General features: G+C 41.7%; 1 protein-coding gene across 1 annotated transcript in view; it reads right to left on the bottom strand.

Annotated features, from left to right (window-relative positions):
- The window catches only part of large2 (LARGE xylosyl- and glucuronyltransferase 2), a 56,909-nt gene that overhangs the window by 25,552 nt on the left and 17,522 nt on the right, over positions 1–13,835 (bottom strand). Inside the window, exons 4-8 of the mRNA XM_072465506.1 lie at positions 11,902–11,984; positions 9,115–9,238; positions 1,834–2,005; positions 1,172–1,276; positions 974–1,086 (exon numbers count right to left, since the gene is read on the bottom strand). Of these exons, the coding sequence (XP_072321607.1) occupies positions 974–1,086; positions 1,172–1,276; positions 1,834–2,005; positions 9,115–9,238; positions 11,902–11,984 (597 nt within the window). The remainder of the gene's footprint in view (positions 1–973; positions 1,087–1,171; positions 1,277–1,833; positions 2,006–9,114; positions 9,239–11,901; positions 11,985–13,835) is intronic.

Raw genomic sequence — 13,835 nt, 5'->3', positions numbered from 1 at the left:
AGGCCCGAACGTCATTTTTCAGTTGGAGGTCACTTTTGTGTTTGCAGTGACCTCAGAATGAAGAGAAGGCCAGAGTTAATCAAGTCCGCCATTGTGAGAGAAAATGGGACAGAACAAGAAGAGAAGTCCAATGAATATAAAAATACAAGTCTGGTGTGGAGGGTTTGCAGAGTTACACGTGTTAGAGCAAAGAAGCTAATTAAGACTAATGAAGCTAATCCTCGACCCTGCCACACGATGTAAGCCAAATGAGACAAAACGCTTGGATTGTGCTTTCCGGAAACGAGACGCGCGGGAAAACACGGCAGTATTTGTGTTTTTTTGGTGCTTTTGTGCGGCTGCAGTCGGTAAAATTTGAGCTTGCCACGCAGACTGACCGCGGAGTTACTCAACTTTCTCAGTTAAAAATATTAGAAAACTATTAAAAACATTAACAAATATAGATCTTGTTGCCGTGGTGATGTATAAGAGACCCTGGCCCTGTCCAGGGAGCACCCGCCTAAGGCCCAAAGTCACAGGGAGAGGCTCCAGTCACCCACGACCCCAAACCAGAACAAGCCATAGAAGATAAATGTTTTTACAGAATACTGAATATCTGCATTCACATGTGTTGTATTTGGTAATGTATTGAAAAACACGACTTAACATACGATTAATACAGCTTTTTGTTTCACTGTTTGTTAAGCATTAATCATCAGTAATTATAGCAGGTGTTAACTGCACATACTCTCACTATAAGAGCTGAGTTTTCCATTTTTCTCACTGATTTAGTGCAGTTTGGAGCAAACATTTCATGATCAAATATGACAATGTTTTCCTCTGTGTAAGTGTAATTGTACTCTAAAACCTGCAAAAGAAAGAGAGACTGTACAAGAAAACAGCAGTTCTGTATAGAGTATTTAAATATTCTGAATATGCAATATGTATTCAGTTCCGAACCCTATGTACAGTAAATCTGTAGTTAAGCACTGACCTGGTCAGCCAGAGAGGTACTGAGCATGCTCATGAGCTCCCTCTCGGCTGTGAGCCTCCACATCTGCTCCCAACGCATCCTCCGCAGACGCTCCACGTACAGCAGGATCACACCTGTCGCAGACGTGAAGGTTTACTCTTTTACTCTATCTGACAGACCTCAGCAGTTTGTGAACAGGAGCAGAGTCTGAGGCTTTACCTGTGTTGAACCCTCGTCCCAGAGCAGGCCACGGTTTGTGATTCTTCCACAAATTTCCCAAATACCAGTCACTTTGATTCTCCACCAGACCAATCACCTGCTTATCTGAACACAGAGGGGGAGGGGTTAACCACATTAAAATGATAGATATTTTAATATTTGCATTAATAATATGCTATCACATTTGTCCTATGGGGTTCTGCAAGGGTCTGTTCTGGGGCCACTTTTTATTCAGATGAACATATTTCGTTGAGTTGTTATATGTTTTAAGTGTATATCGTACCATCTGTATGCTGATAACAGAGTAACATTTAAAATCCTTCTGCAAGGCCTTGTATCTTGTATTAAAAAACTGGCTTGCTGAAAACTTTCTACAACATAACTGCCACGAAATGAGAAATGCATTTTATCAAGGACCACCTAAACTCTGTCCAGTCGAGCATCAGAAATCTGTGAGACTTTTAGGGCAAATCTATGTCTCTGGAGGTTTTTATCAGCTTCGGAATATTTCTGAGGTTAATTATATCAAATGCTGTTGTCTAGTATTATTGCCCTCAGTAAAACACTTTTTATCTGTGAAAGAATGATCCTTTTCAGAGAGATAAGGAGTCCATCCCACGTCCTCCTTCTAAAAGACGCAGGAGACAGAAGGAGCATTTTACCTGTGAACTTCCTGAAGATGCCCCAGAGCTCGGCGATGTCGGTGGCGAAGGTGATGTCCGTGTCCAGTACGATGACCTGACTCAGCTCCGGGGGCAGGGCCTTGGTGAGGGTCAGCTTCATCAGGCCGTAAATTCCAGAATAGTGTTTGTTTGGGATCCAGGACACTTCCGACTGGAACGCACAACATCAAGAGTCTATGGTCAACAACATGTACTCTAAACAAGAATGACCAGGTTCCATTCAGTTCAGTTTAGTTTCCTTACAACCAAATCATCACACAAACTTCAGAAGACAAAATTATCAAATTATTACACTCAAATCACAGCCGACGGTGTGTCAAGGAATTCTGAACCAAACCCGGAAACGTCTCCATAGATCGTAAACTGGGACAAGGGGGACCTTTTTTACTCTCACACACCTGGAATACCGTGCTAAACAAGTCGGACTGCAGGTGGCGCTGTTGTCCTGCCTCTACGGTAGAAAACCTGTGTAAATCAGTTGACACGACATCACTCGATCACTCTGAAGAAGACGATAATCATGATGATCAATAACTTCTGACAGTTTAAACCATCGTTCGACAAAATAAAGGTGTTATATGGTATTATTGTGAGTCAAATCATAACGGTTGTATCATTTAAAAGGATTTTGAATCTTGTTTACAGTCTGGTTGCTAGGTAACAGCAGTTGAATGACCTCCACCTATGTTATATTTGTGCTCACTTTCAACCAGGAAGTACAATTATAAACTTGGGGGCAAACGGACAAAATGTTAAGTCAAATCTATAATTGTGTTCACTACATTTTAGTGAAATGTGTAGTTTAAACTGTTATTTGAACTTTAATCCTAAAATGAAATTAGAGGCCTTGTATTTGAAAAACAAGTCCCGGCCGCTTTTCTCTTTCTATGTGAACTACGACTAAAATAATGTAGTACAACCGTCTCGGTCGCACGAAACACTTGAGGAACAGCTTTGAAGCTCTAATTCGATGCTTTGAAAAGGTTCCATGAGCGTTTGTTTTGATTCTGGAGCCGTGTCATTATCTTTAAGCACAATTTCCACCGCTGCCTGATGGAGACAAAGCCTGGTTCCTGTGTGCATCTTTGATCATGGAGACGCCCAGTTACCGGGTCGTCCTCCCATGCGCTTTGAAGCCATGTGCAGAGTGCAAAACCTGCTCTGGGGGCTTTGTGCGGCGTGCAAAGCTGCTCCTAAAGGGTTGTGCCCGCACAGACCTCTCCTTTAAGGGCCGGCACGCGCTTAAGTCGCATTGATGCACAAACGGGACGGAGATGATTCGGTTGTGGGGCTTTCGCCTTTGAAGTGAGACAAGAAAGAGAGAGAACATATGATGGAAGCGAGAGGGGAGGGAGAAGGAGAGAGCGAGGAGGGGGAAGGGGGGAGAGAGGGAGGAAAAAGGAGAAAAGGAGAGAGAGGGAGAAAGAGGAGGTAAAATGAGAGAGACACAGAGGGAGAAGGGGAGAAAGAGGACTTTGACTTGACTTTACACTCACATTATTTTATTGACAGCTCATTTTTTAAAAGCACACACAAAAACAGTCAAAGATCATCAGTCCTGTTTTCACATCAAAAATAGCTGAAAGCAACTGCCCCTCCCTCACTGCACACAGTGCCCTCCTCACTGTCCACACACTCTCAAACCCCTCTAGCGCCCCCACCAGTGTGCTGTACACATGTTCAAGTCTGAATCGTGCTGGGATCAGGGTCCGAGCATCCCGACCCAGCTGCCTGGTTCCTCTGAGTGAGCCAGATGCTCATTGGCCCTCTGCACCACCCTCCACTGGAGCGTATGGGGGGGCGGTACAGGGATCTCCAGCTGCCCCGGGGAGAGGAGCCTGGGGCCAACACCCTCGGCCACCTGGACTCAGGTAAACTGGCCAGGGTGAAGGACTTTGGTGGAGTTGCATTACAGCTCCTTCTGTTCTACTGAGGACATTCCTGGGAGGACAGGGGTGCCAAACGATAGAAGGCGTCCGTTGTTGTCTTGCGCCCCTCCAGCAGCCCTCACAGACAGAGAGGGGAAAGACGCCAGCCTGTTTGGTGGGAGGAGTCCATAAAGACCGAGATCATCTCTGTAACACACTGCACCTCCAGAATGAGGAGGTAAAATGAGAGAGAGACAGAGGGAGAAGTGGAGAAAGAGGGGGGTGAGAGGAGATTGTGTCGGAGAAAGAGTAAGGGGGGAGTGGGAGAGAGAAAGAAAGATAAAGGGTGAGGGATAAAAAAGGGAGGAGGAGAGATGGAGCAGCAGTAGAGGAAAGGGAAAGACAGAGAGAGGGGATTAAGGGGGAAAGGTATCACAGTCCATCATGACTGACATATGGACAATAAAGTTTGATTTGGGCAGTAGCAGGGAAGTGTCTTGCCCCAGGACACAACAAAATGACTTCAAGGTTCAAGGTAACAAAGGGATGAGTTTGTAGTAAATTCAAATGATACAAATTGGGGAAAACAAGTCTACAATTTGAGTTTGAGTAGTTTTTACAGTTTTAATTTCCTATATTTCTATATTATCTATATCCATTTATGTTTTATTGGCCCAGGCAGCACAGTGTTTACAGTTTCAGATTCATTTACTTTGTCAAATACCTACTTTACTTTACTTCACTTAGACTCTACAAACGTGTTCTGAAATGCAGGTTATTCTCGGATTAGTTTCTCTGTTCAGATTTCTTCTCTCAGATGTTAATCCTCCAGGACGTGTTTGAAATGTGCGCCATGACGTGACCTGAAACTTCATCTGAAGATATTTTCGCACGCGGAGGCAGAAGATGTGACGAAAAATGCATAAAGTTGCTGTTGTTGTTTAGGAGACGAGCAAAATTAGAATATAGAGCGTCTCGTCTGTAATTAAAACTGTTGAAAACGAGCTGAAAAAGAAACGTCAAGTGTAATCTCTTAAACAAGGTGATATTTCTGCACTTTTGTGGGTAATCTTTACATTTGTCTGACAATTAAACCTCAACTAACATGTTTAAATACTTTAAAGTGCAGTGGCTCTCAAAATGTTTTCGAATTGATAAATACATTGGTAAAATTAGCCTGACGCCGAACTGAATTTAGACGTGTTAAGAAGCAATGACAATTCTGAATTTACGCATGCCAAATTTGACTCTGTAGACGTAGCTATGGTAATTATTTTATTATGCATTGTTTTATGTTGCACCTTAACGCAATTAGTATTAGCATTAAATGTATTATTATTAGGCCCGAGCGCCACAAGCTGGCGAGAAGCCTATTAATCTCGTAAGGCCGTGCGAAGCACGGCTGTGAAAGTGCGCACGTAGTGCGCACGAAATTCGCCCACTTCCAAACACTCACTAACGCACTCCTCCACTCATGCACGCCCCGTGCATACTAATTAGTAGTAGGAAAATGGAACATTACCGTTGTAAACGGGCGAAGCCCGTGCAAAAGTGCGCACTAAACGAGCACTTTACATTGGGATGACATAAAGCACTCATTTGCGCAAAGTAGCTCACGAATACGTTCCCCATCTCTTGCATGTTCCGTGCATATAAGCATGTAATGCAAAAATGTAACATTATTACTGTATAGAGGGCCAAAAACACAAAGTGGGCGCAGCCCACTCAAAATTAACGAAAGTACCCGTCAGTGACCAGGGACCCACACCATGAGGTAGCTTTCCGAAAATGTATAGTTTATGATAGTTGAAAAATGGGAAACATTGTTTTCGCATCGGAATATTATTCTTTCTTCTTTCTTTCTTTCTTTCTTCTTCTCGGGACCAACCCCCCTATTTTTCACCCAGTGAACATTGACAAAAAGTCACAAAAATTTGCACACCTCTAAAAATCGTGCCTCTCTACAGTCTGGCTATTTCCCTTTTCTAAAATAAAAAAAATTGGCGCGTCAGCGCCCCCAAATGTACCAAAAATGCATTGAGATAGGAAATGACCAGAAAGAAATCGGGTCGTAGAATCATGAAATTTGGCGCAGAGGTAGATGGTGACAAGAGAAGTAAAAAATAGTATTACGGCAACGCCGTCCACCCAACCAAATGTCAGCCATATTGGTTCAAAAATGGCTAAGCATGACTCGGGAGTTTTTCCAAACGTCGTACTTTTACAAACTCCTCCCAGGGCGTTGGCCCTAAAAAGCTGAAATTTGGTTAAAATGCTACTGAGGAGTGGGACATCAAAAGTTATTCAAATTACATTGATACCTGTCACGGTCTCTGTGCGGCGAAGCCGCAAACTTTAGCTAGAATTTCAGAAATCTCCCAAATTTAACATTTCTGCCGTTTGCGCGGATAAAGTCCGAATTGCGTCAAATTACAATCAGTTGTTAAAATCTTTGCCCTAAACCTACTTGAAGTGAAATTAATTAATTTTGCGCCACAGCGCCCCCTACAGATTTTATATGGAGGTTAAATGTTTAGTTTTGCGAAATTATCTGAAATTTGACACAAAACTCTATTTTGGCATCCCCATCAAAAAAGTCAATGAGACCCATGTCATAATTGTTACGGTTTTGCTGTAACGATGACCGAAACCTCCCATGTTATTCCAATGGGGAAATCACCAGAACATGTTTACACTTTAGACTTTCACAAACTCCTCCCAGGGCGTAAGCCCTATCAACGTGAAATTTGGTGGGACTCATCTTCAAGTGTGGACCATCAAAAGTTATCCACATTTTTATTCAAAGAGTCACGGTGTGCGCACATTTTGCCAAGAATTCAAAATAAAATTGCTTTTTGATGGTAAAACAAAGGGGAGAAGATGTGACAGCGTCACAGATTCAGCAGTAGGCGTAATAAAAGGAAAATTGGGGCGCGATAGCGCCCCCTCCTCTTGCGGCAGTGTGGCGGAGGCGTGGCGAGGGCCGATCATTGCCGCTTGCGGCTATATTTTTATTTATTATCGCCCAACCCGGAGCTAAGCCATCATTATTATCCTCCTTTTACAAATGTCAAGATGGATGAACCCAAATAATTTTAAACCACAGACAGTCTTTTCTGTATTGTTGACCTGACGGTTTCAGCCTCAGAAAATGGAGGTGTCCAGACTAATACATCCTCTATCTTAAATGCATAACCTTGGTTTATTTGGCGCCGGTGCACAGTGTTCCAGCGAACGAGGACAGGGAGCTGTTTGTGAAAAGAGACATGAAAACAAGGCAGATTGTTGAGATTTCTAAAGTAATGACACAACTATAAAGACTGGAATACTGTATACTCTACGGCGACAAAGGTTTGAACAATTCAGAGAAAACAAAGAGACAAAGAAATCCAATTAAAATATGAACAAATATAAGTAAATAATCCATCAATCTACAAATCAAATACGTAAAGATAGTTTGGCCTGTTCCGCAGACGGAGTGTACAACTTCAACGTGGCCTTTAAATTAGAAGCATAAAACTATCTAAAGCTATAAGGATCTATCAAAATCTATTAAAAATACTATCGAAATCCCTCAAAATCTATTCAAATCTATTTAAGTCCATCCAAATATTTATGTCAAAACACTATCAAAATCTATCAAAACACTATCAAAATATATCAAAATCTGTCAAAACACTATTGAATCACTCTAACTGGGACTGGCCTGATGAGGGTTTTTGTCATCCACAAACTGCCTGAACTGCAGCAGTTTGTGTACAGGGAGAAGAGAAGAGGAGAGAGTACACAGCCCTGTGGAGCTCCTGTGCTGATAGTGTCTGAGACGGTCTTCCCCAGCCGCACACACTGCCTCTGATCCGTCAGGAAGTCAGTGATCCACCCCCTCATCCCCAAGGTTGGTCTAGTATTTTTAGTTCTAGTATTTAATGATGTTCTAGTTTCAGATGAAGGACAAGGGTCTATGTAACACTTTACTTGCAACAAACTTATAACTTGAAGTTGGGATTGTCTCCATAAACTTGTCATATTAATCTTTCAGCTGACAACATTTTTTGGAGTTGAATAATGGCACCACTTTCTGAGGCCCTATGAACAACTAATTTCACTTTGGCTTGTTTGCGCCGACAGAAAATAGTTTGAACTTTGAGCCAGTTATTTCCCCATGTGGATATGCCCAGTAATTACAGAGATATGAACCATAAACCAGGTCAACAAATGTGCAGTTAAACAGTTACACCGTGAATTCTACCCTAGAAAGTGACCTGCTCCAGCTCGATTTTAAACGCACACTGCCCCTGTGTTTGAACGCACCGCTTCTGCACAGCTCCAGAAGAAATGAGCCAACTTAATGATGTCAACGCTCCATTAAATGCGTTTGGTCTCAACAACAAACACCGTTCAGCCATTACACTGAGTAATGTCTGGCAGCACAGGGCTACATTTGAACAAGCCTCGGATGCAGTACATACACATGGGAAGGTTTACTTGTATATTAGTTTTATTTCTGCGACAGTTACATTTCTAAAGCTAGAACTCGCTCAACCCCTGTGGCCGTTCCAGCAGGACATTTCACTGAGGACAACGGAATCAATGGATTGGAAATAAAACATTTACCACCAACTGTTTTCATGAGCTTTCAGTAAAAATAAATGAATAAAATGAATAAAATGAATGAAATGAATGAAATGAATGAAATGAATGAAATGAATGAAATGAATAAAATGAAATAAATAAAATAAAATAAATAAAATAAATAAAGTATGCAATTTTACATGAGTTTTAGTACTTGGAGGCAAGGATTGAATGCGTTTGGAAGTGTTGATGTTAGAAAAAAAGACTAACATTGGAACTGATGAACTAATACAAGAATGCTTATGTTAGCAGCTTTTAGATAGAATACGACAGGATATATTATTGTTAAAAGAGGAAATAGTGGCAAACTTTGGCAGTTCCTAATTAGACGCTTTAAGACCTAAGAGTAGCATCACTTTTCAACAATTACACTATCATTGTTTTGTTCTGTTCACACATGTAAACTAATAACACGAGCTGTAATCCACCGTAGAAACCCCGAGCACTGACGAGTCAAATGAACGAGGGGCAACGCGGTTCTGGTAAAGCTCTGCAAAGGTTTAGGATTGTGCACGAAATCATCTGCTGCCGTACCGCAGTGAGAATGCCAGATTTTGTGACTGCCTCCAGGGATGAAGTTCACTGATGTGTGAGTGAGAGTTCGAGTTTGTGAGAGTCAGACTTCTAAAACATGTGCAACTGCAGAACTTCAGGTCATGATTCGAATGAACGCCATACAGCCAAATCGCACAGACACAGGGAGAACGTGCAAAGTCCTCCACACAGTCTTGAACCCTGTTGGTCGGGCGGTTGTTCTCACCTTGAGCGTCTCTGCGTCATAGAAGCTGACCTGCACCGACGGCACCATCCAGGACTGGAACAGAGCGCTGAGGATCTGACGAGCCACCGAGTCTGTGATGAAGTGGAAGTGAAGAGGGTTCCTCCTGCACACGGAGACAACATGCGTGTGAGCTTCAAAGAGTGCAATGGCCCGGCCATCCAGAGGAGTTCTGTAGTACATTTGAAAAAGATGGTTTTCCAAAAGCTTCTCTCTCACTGAAGCGACAAAAATGCATTTCAAGATCTTTCTACAACAGCAGGCAGCGCTAGTGGATAAACTAGTCGTACATTAACTAGTCAAAAAGCATCGGTTTGACCCACATAATAAGTAGTCCTGAACACAACATGAGCTCATCATATTAATGGAAAAAAAATAACTGGATTATTACAGTTTTTGGCTAAGAAAGAAGCAATATTGTTTGGATTTACACAAGGCTAAAATAAAGCTAAGCTAACTGTAGCGCATTATCGTCACAGATCCAAGATGCGCACTGAGAATTGTTTGATTTAAATGTGAGTGTATCAGAATCAGAGCAAGTAAGTAAAGTAAAGTAAGTAAAGTAAGTTCGTAAAGTAAGGAAAGAAGTAAAATGAAGTAAGCAAAGTAAAGTAAGTCAAGTAAGTAAAGTAAGTAAGTAAGAAAATAAAGTAAGTAAGTAAGTAATTAAAGCAAGTTAAGTTAAGGTAGGTAAAAGTAAGGTATGTTAAAGGCGTAATGGATTTTTTGGGCCAAATCTGAGTCTTATTTCCTCGTGGCGTGGACTGCCGATTAGTCCTGCCACGTATCAATCATAAAACACACCTACCGCTCACCTGCAGCCTCGTGTGGCTCGTCCCCATGAGAGCAGCACGTTTCCCTGTGCCTAAGCGCATTGATCTATCATAATATAGTTCCCTCAGTGTACGGGACAAAATTAGGACGGAGAAAGACAGTTCGAGCTGACTCAGAAGAGACGGAAATCTACGGGAGACGAGAGATGCGATGCGATCCGTCGCGCTAATAAACAAAGGCACGTGTGTGTTGAATCAGTCCACACGGGGGAGTGCGCATGCGCACTTCCACCTGCGTTCTCAAATCGCCGAAAAATTGTCCATAACGCCTTTAAAGCCAATAGGTAAGTAAGTAATTCCTTTAAGTACGTTAAAGTAGTTAGGTAACTTAAGTTAAGAAGTAAATAAGTTAAGGATGGTAAGCTAAGTAAATTAAGTAGGTAACGTCAGTAAACTAAGAAAGTTTTATTTATACAGCGCCTTTCACAGAGATCAACTCACAAGGTTTTTCACGGTTTAAAATAAAAGAAACATGTAAAACCTTTGAAAATACAATTACATGAAATCAGAAAATCAACATTTACAAACACGAATGCGATTAGAGCAGGTGAGCAAAAGCCAGTCTGAACAGGTGAATCGGTAAAACTTTCTTTAAGCTTGTTTTGAAAGACAAAAGAGGAAGTGCGTCCCGTACTTAAGGGGCGACAGATCCAAATGCTCGGTCACCCCTAATTTCGTATATTGTCAGTGGAATAGTTAACAGCCGCTGGCTCGGGACTGTGGCCTGGGACGTGTCCGCGGAGAAGGTCAGACATGTAACTTGGAGCGAGGCCATGGGGGGCGCTATAGACTCTCCCATTCCAGAGACTTTGTCCTTTGTGAAGTAACAGTGGTCAGGGAGCTGATTATTTACTGACCAGGGTGCAGATTAACAAGCACATTACCAGTCCTCATTCCAATAAAACACCAGCGATATGTCAGTGTAATCCCTCAGTCGTCCAGCAGGGTCCGGGGCAAAAGAAGGTTGAATTGTGACAGAATTCAAACTTGTTTTGCTACTGCAGGAATATATTATGTCAAAGTGTCAACAGAAGTTTTCTGAGTCTAACCGCAGCGTTGCATGAGTGGGCCAGACCAGAACGCAATCATAGTATTATTTATCTTTAAAATTAATAATATTAGCGTGATTTCTTCCACTCTAATAGTACATTGTATTTACGACTGTGCTCTCCAAACTGCATTCATGTTATCTTGAAAAACGGTGTTATTTTGAGTGCACAGTGGAGTGTTGTCGCTGCGGTGACATATGGGTATTATTCATGCAGAAGAGCGAGAAGCGTCGTGAATCTGTGCTCCAACAATGAGGCGAACAGGAGGGCTTTGACACAGAAGGAGCTTTTATACAGAACAATAGGAGCTTGAACTGACGCTGCAACATTTGGCTCGCTTTACTTCAGGTGGTAACGCACAAACTCACGGTGGTTTCAGAACGTGATGAGGTTCTTTTCTCAGATAAAGGAAGGAGCAAGGAGCGAGTCATTCTCTAAGGATTTAATTTGAAATACGCAAAAAGAAAATACATAAATGTTAAACCTGAACAAGTGACGAGGTCTCTTTAATTACGCAAATGATATTTTCATTGAATTTGAACACATTTTCAGGAGCCTGTGATCAATACAGGCGTTTAACTAAAAAGGTGAGAAAATGAAAAATAAGTATTTAGTGACTTTAAAGTGGGCATATTCTGTGAGTTAAAATAGTCTTAAATGTAACACAATGTGCAACTAGAGCAAACATTTAGAATAAAATAAAACTCTAATTAAGTTGGTTGTGTAACAGTGCAGCTCATGGACAGAATAAATATCCTAAAAATGCAGTTACAGTTATTATAGTTATATATCTAAAAGGGAGCCGGAGATCACTCTGTGTGATGTCTGTACCATTTATAAACTTCTCATCGCACTGAAAATCCACCTGAGCCGGAGTGAGCACTGACCTGTGAAAGAGCACGGACTTGACCAGAGTGACCACGTCTCTGCTGGCGTTGTGACCGGCGCACACACAGGCCACGTGGATCAGCTGCACACACACACACACACACACACACACACATGTACTGAGAATAAAACACTGTCACATGACATCATCAGCAGATATATTGATATTTGTCCAATGTTTAGCACCAGGATAGTTTCTAAGCTCCACTTGCATTTTGAGTTTCTTGCTCTGCTTTTTGTGTCTTTCCTTTGAAAATACCCGGTTTTGTGCGTTTTTCAGTGCTCTGTCATTTAAATTGTTACGAAATTATTAATTAGACATAAACTCATACTCTTATGTTTACTCTTACTTTGTAATGGAAAGATAACTGAAAATGTGTACTACAGTAAATACAGTTACATGACTAGAAATGTCTTTTCTTTTCTATATATGTAAAGTTGATTAATTAAAGGTGCCATAACATGCTTTTTTTTCACGTTTCATAGTCTATCTTAAGTGTATAATTGATAATAATAAGTGTTGTGCAACACCCTTAACATAATAGTTAAGAAATATCACACAGACCTTGGACCCCCTCACCAACCCGGAAATGCAAACGGCTTGGTTTGATATTCGCCCCCACCCTTGCGAAGAGCGATCTGGCTCCCCCGTCCAACCTGTGACGTAGTCTCAGAGCGCGTGTGTGCCCCGCCCACCCGTGACGTAGTTGTTGCCCCACAGCTGTCTTCTCCGCAGTGCGCCGCTCCTGCCGCGCGACTGAGTGAGAAACGATGGAACTTCAGATCAACACTACTTTGAGCCGAAATAAATCTGGTGTTTATTCTACAGCGTGCGCAGAACAGATATATATATATATATATATATATATATATAAAATAAAAGTCTTATGTCCATCGCGCTCTTATTTCCTGGTTTTTCGGTATCGGATAGAACTTCTCTCCGTTTATTTTCCCGGTTGCTGCATCAAGTGCCACATAAACCTTCACCATTGTGATAATAGTAAAGAGTGTGATATCATTAATGAAGTTTTGGGCCTCTTTGAACCGTGTTTTGACGTAAATCGAAGCAGAAAAACTCCGGAATGGGCTTGTGGGGAGACACGGGAGCCTGGAGCAGCGCGGAGCTGGGGGGAAGAGGGCGGGAGGCGGCAGGCGGGAGGCAGGAGGGGAGGGGGGGAGGGGGGTGGAGAGGGGGGATGGTGACGCGTGCTTGCCCTTATGACGCGGTCTTGCACCCACCGCCCGTCAGTTTGGAGATTGGAGGAAAGGAGATAGTCTGTAATATAGCTAAAAACTGCGGGAATCAATCCAAAAAACACTCTGGATGTGTGGATGTGAAGCACAAATAGCAATGTAAGAAGGTTTAAAAGCTCTGAAAAGTCGATTTTGCATGTTATGGGACCTTTAAACAGTTTAAAGCCAAATTAAGTCAATGTGAGCGGGCGATTGCATTTGCATCTAGAATTGGAATGAATTAAAGTACAGGCTTAAAATTCCACTCACAAAAGTATTTAGTACGTATTATTGTAGAAAGAGATTCAGATTTAGTCTGAGTATTACTTTCCATCCCTGAACGGGTGTTTCCAAAATGTATTTTCACTCTTATTCGATTAAATTCTTGGAGCACTACTTTGTACTTCCACTTGAAAGCGATTATCTTGAAGTAACAGTACTCTTGAAGTTTTTTAGCTACTCTACAAGGGCAGGCAGCTATTTTATCAGTCGATAAGTTCAAAATAAAATTGATCGAACAATTATTTCAATATGCACTATCAGCCAAATAAAAGTTGAAATGAGGAGACAGAAGGTTTTTATACAGAGAATATTTAGGAATAAATATTGTGTTCTTTTTTCACATTTAGATTTTGTAATTCTCCTGTTTTTGTTATAAAAGAAAAGCTCTTTTCTTTTGTGTTTTAGAGTCCAAAGAACG

The sequence above is a fragment of the Eucyclogobius newberryi genome, unplaced genomic scaffold (assembly GCF_026437365.1).
Source record: "Eucyclogobius newberryi isolate DKJ021-1_F unplaced genomic scaffold, fEucNew1.0.hap1 SCAF_5, whole genome shotgun sequence".
NCBI lineage: Eukaryota > Metazoa > Chordata > Actinopteri > Gobiiformes > Gobiidae > Eucyclogobius > Eucyclogobius newberryi.
The sequence above is the reverse complement of the archived record's forward strand: the minus strand, read 5'-3'. Positions and strand labels throughout refer to the sequence as shown.